This window comes from Podarcis erhardii, assembly GCF_964252035.2.
Source record: "Podarcis erhardii genome assembly, chromosome: 2".
Lineage (NCBI taxonomy): Eukaryota > Metazoa > Chordata > Lepidosauria > Squamata > Lacertidae > Podarcis > Podarcis erhardii.
In genome coordinates this window covers 39,281,883-39,295,145 of record NC_138498.1, presented here as the reverse complement: position 1 = coordinate 39,295,145, position 13,263 = coordinate 39,281,883, and the positions used below count along the sequence as shown (strand labels likewise).

The 13,263-nt window shown below is 42.4% G+C and overlaps 1 protein-coding gene across 9 annotated transcripts in view; it reads right to left on the bottom strand.

The window, feature by feature from the left end:
* MAP2K4 (mitogen-activated protein kinase kinase 4) overlaps positions 1-11,329 on the bottom strand; it is a 45,457-nt gene extending 34,128 nt beyond the window's left edge. For 2 of the 9 annotated variants that reach the window (XM_081848739.1, XM_081848741.1), the window contains exons 1-2: positions 10,854-11,323; positions 1,659-1,691 (exon numbers count right to left, since the gene is read on the bottom strand). In XM_081848739.1, coding sequence (XP_081704865.1) covers positions 1,659-1,691; positions 10,854-10,932 — 112 coding nt within the window. In that variant the 5' untranslated portion in view covers positions 10,933-11,323. Of the gene's footprint in view, positions 1-1,658; positions 1,692-3,708; positions 4,143-10,853 lie in introns of those variants that run through there. The other 7 variants (XM_081848745.1, XM_081848746.1, XM_081848743.1 and 4 more) reach the window with 7 other exon arrangements.
* Between the last annotated feature and the right edge of the window lie 1,934 nt (positions 11,330-13,263).

Genomic DNA, 13,263 nt, shown 5'->3' with positions numbered 1-13,263 from the left:
TCCCCCCCCCCCCCAGGTATATACCTTCACAGTGCTGCAAATATGCATTACAAACTGACTACAAAATAGCATTTCCCAGAGGAACCATAGTACTGGAATAGGAGGCAAACTACATTTCTGATCGTCTAGATGGCTGGTGGCGATATTTGGGGCACAAACTGTTTTTCATTTCTTGATTACCATCCTCCTACTAGGGATCATCTTTAGAACCCTTAGGCAGCAAATCACTAAGAATCAATAGTCATCTTACAAGCATTTCATCATTTCAAAATTAAATATGCATATCCATTAGCTTCAAATAAAAATGAAAAATATATGCAGCCTGAATGCAAGACGGATGTGTTTAACTATACAAGGTGTACCCAGTAGAAGGGCAGGGGAGAATGCTAGCAGTGCTGTTTTTGTCTCCAATAAAGTTCCCACTAAAGCATGGCAGGCAATCATAACGATATAATGAACATAGCAATTAAAAAAAATGAATGCCATAAGAGAATGAAACAATGAAAAAATTAATTGTGCAGAGCTTCCATTAATCATCCAAACACGGGATGATAGTGACTGACAATTTTTCCTGACTTTTATAGAGAAGTCAGTTTCAAAGTGATGTATCCAGTCATGTTTTCAAAAGTTATCATTCCAAAGGTACACAGAGAGCACTACTGGGTCATTTAAATTACAACCAGAGCCCATAGTAGAATACCTTGATTCAGTTGCGGAGGACAAGTTTTGCATGACGAAAGTTAGAAGCTCGGCATCTCCACTCAAATGATCTCAGGTAGCAGGGGGAAAGACTGTTCCATGAGATCTTGGGAGAGCCAGTGCCAATCAGATTAGACATTACACTACTGGATTGATGGCTTGACAGTTGTCGTATTCCCATGTAACACTAAGCCAAACCATGACTTACCACAAACATGCTAGCTCCCAGGGAGAACGCAACCCCTTTGATCATCCCTGATTATTTTAGCTCAGCACAACAATAAAGCCAAGGTTGGCTTAGTGTATCATCCACACACTGATCTATGGTTAAGTTATCTCCTCCTTAATCATGGTCTGTAGCCAAGGTTTGCTCTTGACTACATCACAGTTAAGGAGCGTAGAGTTTAAGCACAATCCCACCTTCAGATGACCTGTTAAGCCAAACTTTGGCATCACTGCTATACCAAACTGACTGGTTTGGAGCAAAGTGAATGCGAACCATTCTTGGGTTTACTGTGTCACGCCACCAAGGGCAATGCAAAGCAGTTCATGCCAAACTTTAAAACAAGAGCAGAAACAAGAAGGTGACTTGGGCCCCTACTGAAATAATCCTCTCAGTTCCTATGATTACTTTTTCACTAAGTGGTTAGACACCATTAAACTATATCTATATTTCCACTTCATTTTATAAAAGTCTTAAATCTTTCATTCATTACAATTTAGGAGCAACTATCTATGCGACCTCTAGTTTACTATCCAAGAAGTATAAGAGATACTAAAGAATTATTGACAGAACAACAGAATTAGATTTGGGTAGCAAGATGAAAAATGGAAGCTCTGCCCATGTATTAATGCATGGCTGGTTAGTTAGATCAACAGTGGACACATTCCCAGTACCAAGAATGATATAAAAATAAAGTAAAATAAAATAGCAGAATACTATAAAACATGTAGCTTACTTTGTGCTTTTTCACAGAAGTTTATCTGAAAGCCTAAAGCAAAAAAGATAAGTTCTAGTTCATTTTCTGGAAAATAGATATTTGCACAACCTTTAAAAATCACATTTCATGTTAATTTAAAAAAACACCCTCAAACACCAAGTAAAAGGTTAAATCACTGCCTGAGTTGCAAAGACAGTACTCCAATAACCTGTTTTCTTGTCAATATCTAATACCTTTTGGAAAAGTCACAAGTTGTACTATACAGTACTGTCCAAAACATCAGTAAAGCATCAGCAGGTGGCTGTCCAGATCAGGTCAGCTACAGAGGTTAAGTATTAGTTTGTTATTAACTTTAAACAAAATGTTAAGAACAAATGGTGATTTTGCTAGGAAGTTTCCCACATGTACTTTCCGAAGTTATATAAGTACATGCATCATGAAGGCTTCCCAATATTAGATTTGTATTTCTGGGTATACTGTACATGTCCAAGTATTACTGTCTGTTTTCACCATTCACCGCAGAATTATATCTGACTTAGTTTAAGAGACAGACAGATGTGGTTTCTCCAGCTTGTCTAAATAATGCAGATAAACCCAATTTGCCTACTTTACTTTTTTGCATAATTTATGTCACTTTTTCTAGTTGTAAGGAGGAGCAAGCACATATCCAAGGTACTAATACTTCAATCCCTCCCCACTGAAAATCCTGTTGAGTGAGTCGTTCTCTGGTTTCTGAGGTTTCTCTTAAGCATTCTCTGAACATAAATAATAATCCTATTTTTAAATAAGACATGAGAAATTCAGGTTGCTACATTTTGTGCCCAATATGAAGATTCATGTTTGCCCCAAAATTGTGGATAATGCATTCACAAAACACTGGAAGTCACATATGACTTTTTAAATGTAACATGCTAGTATATATATATATTTTGCCACTTGCAGAAGTGGAACTGAGAAAACAATGACTTGTTGAGGCCTGCATAGTAGTCCATGAAACTATAGGGCACTTGACCCTCTGCATTCATTTCTTTCTTTCAATACACAACTAGCTGAAGCCCAATGGTCAACTGAGAGGATAGGTTTATACTAGCTGCACTCGTGAAAATTCACAGGTATATAAATGTGAATGGTGAAAATGGCAGTCTTCTGTGCTCAGCCATAATCATAATGACCTTGCTGCAACAAACCAGTGATGTACCTAGTTCAGCATTCTGTCTCTAGTAGGGGGCAACAAGACACCTTAGGAAAGTCACAGGCAATACATGAATGTAATAACCACACTCTGTTTCAACCCCCCCCCCCAAGGAATCAGATAAAACTTGCCTTTAATCATGGAGCTTTCATTTAGAATGTCATCACTTATACTGATTGGCCAACCTATATTCCATTACTATCTGACACGTAATGGCCCAATTCGCACATTAACTATAGTTTATTGTGAACACAGAGACTGCTTTCACTTTGCTCGTCTCCTATGGCGAGCAGGAGCAACAAACTGCAATCCCTGCATTAGTATTTTGTCTGAACTGAGAGCTGTGGTTTGTTTCACTTAGGCAAACCATGGCCAGGAAGCCAAGAACAAATCTTGGCTTCACATCATAGTTTGTTTGGACTTAAACAAACCACAACCCCAGATTCAGATGCTATACTAAGTGAAGGTTTGTGGTTAACTGCTGCCAGAGGCAAGGAGAGGCGCTAAGTGGGAACCATCTGTGTGTTCAAGGTAAACTATGGTTTGTTAACTATGGGTCCTGATGTGTGAATGCTGCCATTCTGTCCAAGATAAGAAGTAACTATCTGGTATGATATAAGCAGAGAACATTTTATTAAGGCATTGCTGATAGCTTCTAACACAGTGTCAGCTTCGTCTGTCTAAACTGAGTGTTTTTCTGCAAGTATACCGTATTTTTCTGTGTCTAAGACTAGGTTGTTTTTACCAAAAAATCAGATTTAAAATTGGGGCTCGTCTTATACATGGGTAGTGCTAAGGGGTGTTTTCTTAATTTGGAGTCCCCCAAAATAGCCTTATACATGGGGGCATCTTATACACAGAAAAATACGGTATTACCTTTCTCTTTTATGGTAAGATTCATATACAGCTCAACTTGGAAACTAGAAAGAAAAAAACACAGACACAAATGCCACCTTCTCTACTCTTTGAGTAGAGAACCTCACAAACGTATTTGGAAATAAAGAGCAGAATCTAATCAAGTACTTTTGCTAGTGCAAGGACTTCTGGCTGCAAAGTGGAACTTCCCCTCCCTCTTCTCCCCCAATATCCCCACCCTTTTGCACCCTTAATGTGTTCTGAGGATTCTCCCAACCCTGCAAAGAGGATTTAGGGAGATTGCAGGGAGGGGCACACAGGGAGAAGACGGATAAGTTCTGTTTCACTAGCAGAAATCTCTGAGCTAGTGAAAACTTCACTGGACACTGCCAAAAGGTTTGAGTACCTTTTCTATCAGATACCACAGCCCAGCTGAAGGAAAATTTGCACCAAATTCAATGCTTTTACACATGAAACAGAATAGGAGTAAAAAAGTAACACTCCTTGATATTTGACTGAAAAGTACAAGCAATGTCTGTTACTGTGTATACGCAATCTGGAAAAAATAATAATGAAAACTCTAGGACAGAGGGCTAACATACTTGTTCCTTTCTGATAAGATGCAGGAACAGATAAAATCTCCAGATATTCTGAAGTAAAATTTACTTAGCTTAAAAAGTTGTTTTCAAAAAATTGGTTGCTGATTCTGATTGAGTTTCCATAACTAGCCCAAGAATGAAGCCAAAACAAGTCTATGCAAATATTCAGTTGCAAGTTGAAAACAAGGGATTTGGAATCATATGCAAATCAAAAGGAAAGAATCTACTCTGGCATTTGACAACAGCTTGGAAGCACATTGAGCCTACTCATACAGCTTAACATTTGACATAATTTGCTATCCAGCACTGAAAGCTACACTTTCTAAAGTTTGGCCATCTTTTCTCGAGTCAGAGAAAAGGACCATGAATGAACATATCCAGAAGATATGGTACTTAAGCTCAGCCAGAACCTCAGGCAAGAAAGAAAAAAGCCAGCCAAATCAGCTAAAAAGCAAAGGACAATAGGAAAGTAACCAAGATGGTCTCAGTAAAGTAGCTGACATCCTTTCAGAATGTTCCATGCTGTTATTACAATCAATAACTTTTTGGCTGTAAAGGGAGCAATGCTTGTTTCTGCTAACTAGTTTCCTCTGGGACAGGACACACCTGAATTCTAAACACAGATTATAGAGAGCAACTGTCTTATTATTTTTATTTTATGTTAACTTCAAAATTTGGATGGGCTGAAGAAACTTGTTTTGGCCTAAAATGAAGAAATAAAGTTGTCAGATGTAAATATAGAGGGCACAAGGAACATCAGAAGCAAGCAACAAACAAAAACATAGTAGCAAAAAGATAGGCATTAAATGGCATGGTCCAAGAACAAAGAGGGTGTATTCATTAACCAATGGGAACCAATACAACATCCAATTCATTACAAGGTTTTTCAAGTCTTTAACTGGTATGCCTACATGTTTCCAAGATTTTCTAAAAGCATGAGGTCTAGAAACATGTTATGATTCTGAGCCTTGCAGAAAAACCTGCCTACAAATTATAATCCCGTGCAAATTTAAGAACATAAGAAGAGCCTGCTGGAGCAGAAAAATGACCCATCTAGTCCGGCATCCTAGTCACACAGTATGCCCAACCAGATGCCCAACGAAATTCACAAGCAGGAGCCAATCAGAAGAGCATTCAGCACCACCCCATGGTTTCCTGCAACTGGTATTCAGGTGCATTACTGCCTCCAACTATGGAGCCATCATAGCTAGTTGCCATATATGCCTTATCTTCCATGACTTTGTCCAATTCTTTTTTAAAGCCATCCAAGTCAGTGGCCATCACTGCCTCCTTAGTTTAGTGAGTTCCTTAGTTTAACTAGGTGCTGCATTAAGAAGTATTTTCTGCTATTCGTCCTGATTCTTCCAACATAGAGCTTCACTGGATGTGCACAAGTTCTAACGTTTTAAGAGAGGGAGAGATACTCCCACTTTCTTCAAGTCATGCTAATTTTATAAACTTCTATAACGTCAACTCTTACTCGCCTTTTCTCTAAACAAAAAAGTCCCAAACATGACAAGCTTTTCTCATAGTGGAATTACTTGATCCCCTCGACTGCTTTGGTTGCTCTTTTCTGAATCTTTTCCAACTCTACAAGATTCTTTCAGAGGTGAGGCATCCAGAACTGTACACAGTATTCCAAATGCAGTCACACCACAGATTTTGTATTATCACTGAGCTATCCACTACGACCCCAAGGCCTCTGTCTGTTCTCAGACTCCGGGAACATGTGTTTAATATTAATATTTGTCGTTGTACCATGCAGCACTTTACACTTGTTTACACTGAACTGCATTTGCCATTTTACCACCCATTCAATCAGTTGGGACTTTCTGGAATATATAATATTATATATATCAAGTACCCTTGATAAGACTGTGGATGAGAATCAAGCCATTGAGTCATTGGGGGGGGGGACGACACACACCTAGTATTGAATTATCTTTCCGAGCACTAAATTCTCTTTAACCTTGGAATGCACAAAAACATTTTCCAAGTGAAGCAATATAGTGGTATAACAAAGTATTTCATTCAGAACAGAAATAGGGTCAAAATCAATCAATATCCAACAGTTCACTCCAAGAAGAGGCTAATGCACTCTTCACATGCTTTTAGCTGGTAACACTAAAGGTCCACTTTTCTTGCATGAGGAGAACATCCACTTGAGCTCTTGACTGAAATCTTCCTATGCTGGCACTTATACAACATTTATGCAACAAAAACCTATGTTGTGGGAAATGACACAGGGGAAATGGTATGAGTGAACTGAACCAGATACTGATGTAGTATGTCACTTACCATCCGAATAAATATTGGGAAGGAGAAATACCAAACTCAACTCCACAGCATGAAAGATCTAAAGGACTGTTTCTGACGTTTAATTATAATTCACTGCTCTGATCTAAAGACTCACAGGACCTCCAATGCTCATATGGAGCTCTTAGTGATGGGTAGCTCCTTGCATATAATGGGATGCCACCCTGCCACAGGTAAATGAGGAAGCTCTTGTGCGCATGAGAGCTACACGTTATTTACTGCTGTATCAACGCATGAACTGGCTTCTAAACAGGCCCACTGGTCTATTAATACCTTGTTGAAAAGAGAACCATAGTTTTTTCACAAGCTTATGTATCCAATACAACTCCTCAAATTCTGCTTGCGCTTCTAATCAGTGCTATTTTTCGAGAAAAAGAAGTGCTGGAACTCACCATGAACGCCTCCCTTGTTCTCTTATAATAGTAATGGCACCCACCTGAGAGGTGCCGGAACGGAGTTCAGGGGAGTTCTGGCTGGGAAAAAAGCCCTGCTTCTAATGCAGTTTGATACAAGTTTTGAGTAAAAATGAGTTGTTTAGGATTTCTTAATTCAGTAAACAAGCACAAGGAGAACCTGAAAAAGATTATGATGTACAGTACTATGGCCCTACATGTCTGTTTTTTAAAATCTAGCGTAGGCACTTTCAATTCAATTCAAAATCAACAATTTTTAGATGGTTATATAACCAGCAATGAGAACACAGCTTTTTTTTACAGAACAAGTGCACAGAAATGAAGCTGACTCAGACCAATGATTTAGGCTGCAGTCCTATGCACATCACCTGGACTCAGTAGATCTCAGTGAGGAGAGATACACTGGACTGAATTACAAATACAAGATTCTTCCATACTGATTTAATAATGAAAATTTCCTAGTTTTCATTCATCATAGCCTTTGAACGAATTAGGTGATGAGTTTCAATAAAATCACCAGGTAAATTTCTTGCCAGGAACGAATACTTACATTTCTAACACTGAAAGCAGGCAGAAAGGCAGGATAGAAGAAAACCAACTGTTTTTTGCCTTCAAAGAGAAGCACATCTGGGCAGTCTGCAGCCTGGTAAAGAGAACTGGTTCTATACAAGACTAAAGGTCATCTCCCACACTATGATTTTACATTAAGTAATTAATGTACACCTGTAACATATTTCTGTGATCACTCACTTTGATTCAAATGTGCCTACTCATTAGAAAGACACAAGTACAGGTGGTGTTCACAGAGTGGTTCAGCAAACCCTTGCAATAAACTTTTACTTTGCAACAACCAAAGTTAAGGGTTAAAAATAGATATCCTGCATATTTTAGGCAAAAGAGTGGTTCGAAAGCCATTTCCCTTACTTAACACCATAATGTGGGAACCAGCCTGAAGTCCTGCCTTTCAGTGTGGGCCGTTTTCCAATATGCAGAGGAACAAACACTCTTTACAGCAAGACTACCCAGGTGAGTAATCAAAATTCAAATATCATAACATACTGGTTTACTTGAGCACCCAAATGCATGGGTATTATTGAGAGTTAACTCCTAGATGCCCATAGTACCATTTCTACTACAAGAGTATGGAGTGTGTTCCTATCCTTCCCATGTTAACACAGAATGTTACCTGGGAATACTAGGAGTAGTTAATGGCCTAAAAACAAAAGGAAAGGAAAAGCCAAATAGCCTGCTATCTACCAATCAACACTCTTGAGATCCCAAACTAAAACACTAAGCAAACAAGAAACAGCCCAATAGGGGGAGTGTCTTGCTACAAGAGCTATTAAGGATCTAATAGCTTGAGGATCTAACCAAGTATTAAGCCAAACATGTTAGCAGCATCTGGCAAACATTTTTCTTGTTACCCACAGAAACTCAGTGAGTGTGGTACTGCACTTCCAGGTGCTAAACAAAAATATATTGCAACAAAATTGTGAGATGCCTACAGTACCATCAGGGTTGTACAATGAACAATCTACCTCTCATATAATTACCTAATCAAGAGCATTTGGAGTGTAAATAAAAAACAAACACCTCCCTATACTTCTACTTTACTCCATCTAATGCAGCTTAAGAGAGAAGTCTACATAGCTTTGCAGTTATATATAACAATATGTATGTAGTTTCTCAGATACTGACCTTGAACACTTTGTAACACACCCACCCACCCAAAAAAGGTGGTGGTTAGTGTCCAGTGCCAACTCAGCAGTAAAGCTCAGTAACATTTACTATTCTGGTGTTTGTATGTATCTATGAAGGATACTTCAAACACAACAAAATCCCTATGTGGGAAGCACTTCTATACATGAAATAGAAGGCAAACAACATACAGGTATTTGACAATTGCGAACATGAGCATTTTGCTGCATGTACATAGGCTGGTGCTGAAAAGTAGCAAGGGCAGCTTCCTAGCATATAATGAGCAGGTGATGATGCCTTGTACTGAGTCAGACCACCAGCCCCTCTAACTGTGTCTTGTCTACTTTGACTGGCAGCAGCTCTCCAGATGTCTTTCACAGTCCTCCTACTAGAGATTCCCTTCAATTGCTATCAGTTATGTCCAAAATCCTGTACATTGCAGGACATAACAGGCTTTCCAGGTTAGCTGGTTCGAAAGCTGTATACCAATCCTGAGAACACCGTGTCCCAAGATACTGCAGTGAGTGATCATACACATTTGTGGGAGGAGAGAATTGATTATTAAGTGCTAAAACAGCATCACTGGTGTCTCACAGCACCATTCATTATTTCAACAGTACAAACCTAATCCTATTCTCATTTCACCGGATATACCACTAATTTTAGTTTCTATGTATTAAATGGAGTTGTTAGGAAAACAGTGTTGAGTTTACATTGTAAATATTAAGATATACTTTCAGCTTTATTTTGTTAAATATTTTACCAAGTACATAGGTATCAAAGTGTCCCTCTCCAAAAATTTAGTAGGTACACAGAGAGGCTTCTTATGGGCCTAATCAGAATTATGGGGTGGTAAGCCAACATCTGTTTCTCAAAAACACTTGCTCAATATGCAACAACGCTGAGAAAAGGACCTTGAACTTTCCATCCACATCTCACATTCATGCACTCTGCATCCTCCTTAATTACAAGCACACCTACTAACAATCTGATACAGTACTCCCTTTATTCGAGCAGAGAAGCACTCACTGTTATGCATTCCCCATTCAACCAAAACCACCGTCTAACTTCAATGTCAGAAAGGCCTCACATCTAATCTAACTACATATTGCACTCCTAAAAAAACCCACTCAAGACCACTTTCCCCCTGCATGCCTACAGAAAAACCACTTATGGACTCCAGACACATCATACATTTAAAGCATACACAAACACGCCACCAACTTATGGGGACTGTAATCTGTAAAGGTGCTGGGAACTGTAGCTCTGTGGGGGTTAAATTAAGGTTCTCAGGACTCTTCGAGAGGTGCTTTAAATCCATGGGGCCTACACAGACCAAGGTTTTGTTTACCCCTACACCCCACCCCCACCCCAAGGGCAATTAGGCTGCAATCCTGTACACATGGACCGGAAAGTAAATCCCCTTGAACTCAACAGGACTTACTTCTGAGCAGACATGAGCAACATGGACATGCTACCTCTACCCCCGACCTTAACGCATGCGTTCTTCCGACACATACCTTCGTTAGTCAGCCAGACGTCAGCCTCGTATTTTTTGCTTATTAATTCTGTTTTCCCAGTAGTGATCACGCCCTAGCGATTAGGCTCCCCACACCCTCCCCAGACTTACACCCCGGGATGAATCCCATCACCCGGAAACCGCCCACATGCCGCGGGCAGAGGAGATAGAAGGCCCCGAGTTTCCCGTCACACGTACATCCTAGGCACACGTATAGCCGCCACCCCCAACTGCACCCCTACCCGTGTTGCCGCCCAGAAGCGCCTGTTCACACACACGAAGCTTCGCCGCCGCCGCCGCCCCGCTTTCCTCGTCTCCCTCCCTACACACCACACCCCCCTCCCACCCAGCGGAGCCCCACACGGGAAAGCGGCTCTTCTCGGCTTCGCTGGAGAACTCCAGGCGGCCGAGGCCTCTCGGTCTCCGGCGAGGCCTGGTCCAGCTCGGGCGCCTCCCCCCCCCCCGTCCCCGCAGCCAGCCAGCCAGGCGGGGAGCGTGTGGTGGGCGGCGAGGGTTGGAAGGGAGCGAAGCGCCGCGCGGCCTACAGCTGGCTCGGCGGGCGTCGCTTCGGGCCCGGCTGCCGCCGCCGCCGCCGCTCCTCCCCAGGCGCGCTTCCCTTACCCTGCATGCTGCTGACTGTCGTGTGCGCCGCCTGGGACCCGCCGCCGCCGGAGCCAGAGCCGGGGCCGGGAGCCGCCATTGTGCAGCGCGCCAGACGCGGAGGGAGGGAGGGAGGGAGGGAAGGAGGGAGAAGGGGACGGACGGCAGGAGGAGGGAGGCCGCAATGCAGCAGGAGCGGAGGAGCAGCGGACCCGACCCCCTCCTGGCCCGTCCCGCGCGCCCGCCCTCGGCTCCTCGCCCGCGCGCTGCTGCTGCTGCTGCTGCTCCCTGCCCCGCTCGCTGCTCCCTTTAGCCCCAGCAGGCAGCTGGCGGGACACCCGGAGCCGGGACACGCGACAACAGGCGCCAGCCTCCCTGGCCCCGACCGACCCAAACCACCGCCAGTCGTCGCCGTCCTCCTCCTTCTCCTCCTCCTCCCTCTCTCTCTCTCTCTCTCTCTCTCTCTCTCTCGGCGCTACTGGGGCTCCGCTTGCAGCCTCCGCCGTCCGCTCGTCCCCTCCCACCCTCGCGGCATCAGGGTAACCCCTCCCAGGCAGCGGGCGGGACGGATGATGCCTCCGACGGCTTCGCCCAAAAAGACGCAGGAAGAGGGAGGGAGGCAGGAAAAGGAGGCGCGAGGAGGAGAGACCCAGCTGGATCCGGCGGCGGCGGCGGCGGCGGCAGCAGGCCCGGCTCGTCTTGCACCCGCCGCCTCCCACAATGGCGAAGCTGATGCCCCGCCGCCGCCGCCGCCCCGTTCTCCCCGACTTGCAGATGCCCCAGAAGCCGGTCATTCAGATGACTGGCGGCAGTAGAGACGAGAGGTAGCCATTGGCCGCCTGGTTGGTCTAATCCCCTTTCTGAAACAGCCCAGCTTGGCGGCCATCTCTCTCATGTTGTGACAGCGACTTCGGTGGTTTTAAACGGGCTGAAGAGATTCTTCCTATTGTCTGTCCTGCATCATCCCCCAACCTCCTATCTTTCAGATTTAATAGATGAACCCAGATCTAGTACCTGTATTATGAGAGAGAGAAACCCGCTCTTCTTTCTCCGCATATGAGGAGAGCCTTGCCGCACCACACGGAAGGTCCGTCTAGTTTAGCGTTCTCTACTGCGCTTAATTTTATACACCTATTTGCTCGCCTCCCCCTGTCCTGGTAAATGAGCCACGGCAGCAAGCAACTTATGCCAACAATTTACATCTTTTCCATAACTCTCCTGAATCTTTTGCAACTAGATAACAAAACATTGTATCTTGAAATATAGTGATTAAGTACCTCAATCGAGATTATATCTTAGAATTACTTCCTGATTCTTTCAAATGATGCAATGTTGAATGAAAAGACATTTCTATATAAAATGAATCACATATCTTCTTTGTGGGTTTAGCATTCTGGAATATGTTCACAAATAAAGCTACAAGACGTTTATAGAAAAATCACATGGAATAACGAAAATTATGTTCACATATGACCTGCCTTTCCTGATACTAACATATGTGGATAAAAAAAAAATAGGGACAGCAATCTTTCTTTCTTTCTTTCTTTTTTGGTAACCTTTTTATTCTTAGCCACCTTGATTTATTCTGAAAAACAAGTGGAATATAATTGTATTTAAATAAATGACTTGTCCCATATGCTTATGTTCCAATCCAAGCACTTCCATTAAATCCTGAATTACCCTGTTTCCTCTTTTCTGCAAATCAATCTTATCCTTCCCATTTCATCTTTCATGTTTATTCAATGAGATAACAGGTAGTTCTTTTGTTTTCTTCCACCTTTGCAGAATTAAGATCAACATGCCGAAACTCATCAAACCTGATCCCAAAGTTCTCAGTGGCCCCTTTTGTCTCTTCCCTATGGTGCTTTTCCTCATACTGACATAGCCCAAGTGTGAAATCTTGTATGGTACCTACTTCTTCCTATCAATTTCCCATTAATTTGAATTAAGCTCATATAATACTTTTAACTTGGATGTAAGCCCTGTTTGCAATGCAATATTATGCATGCCTACCCACTGAGTTTATTGGGGCTTGCAACTATATGAGTACAGGTTTGCAGCCCGATTCTAATATATAATTTTCCAGAAATATGGTTCTTTCAATGTGCCTGGAAGCTCCACTGAAGTAATGGCTGTATATCACTCAGCCTGGGACCAGTATGTGTTTAGGGTCACAGCATAATTTTCCAGTGTAATTGGCCAACACTTCCCAATTAGCTGGAATCCAGGAAAGGAAACGCAAATAAAAGCCTCAAGAAGCATATTTAATTGGTTTCATGTATATGAAAGGTCATGCCAGCATAAATCTGTCCACAGTGCAAGAACTGATGTGCCCAGTTCTCACTTGACAGCTGCCTGGAGCAGTATGAAAATATTTATTTCATAACAGTTTTAAACCCGTTTTTCTCAAAAGGGAGAAGCTTCCAGTAAA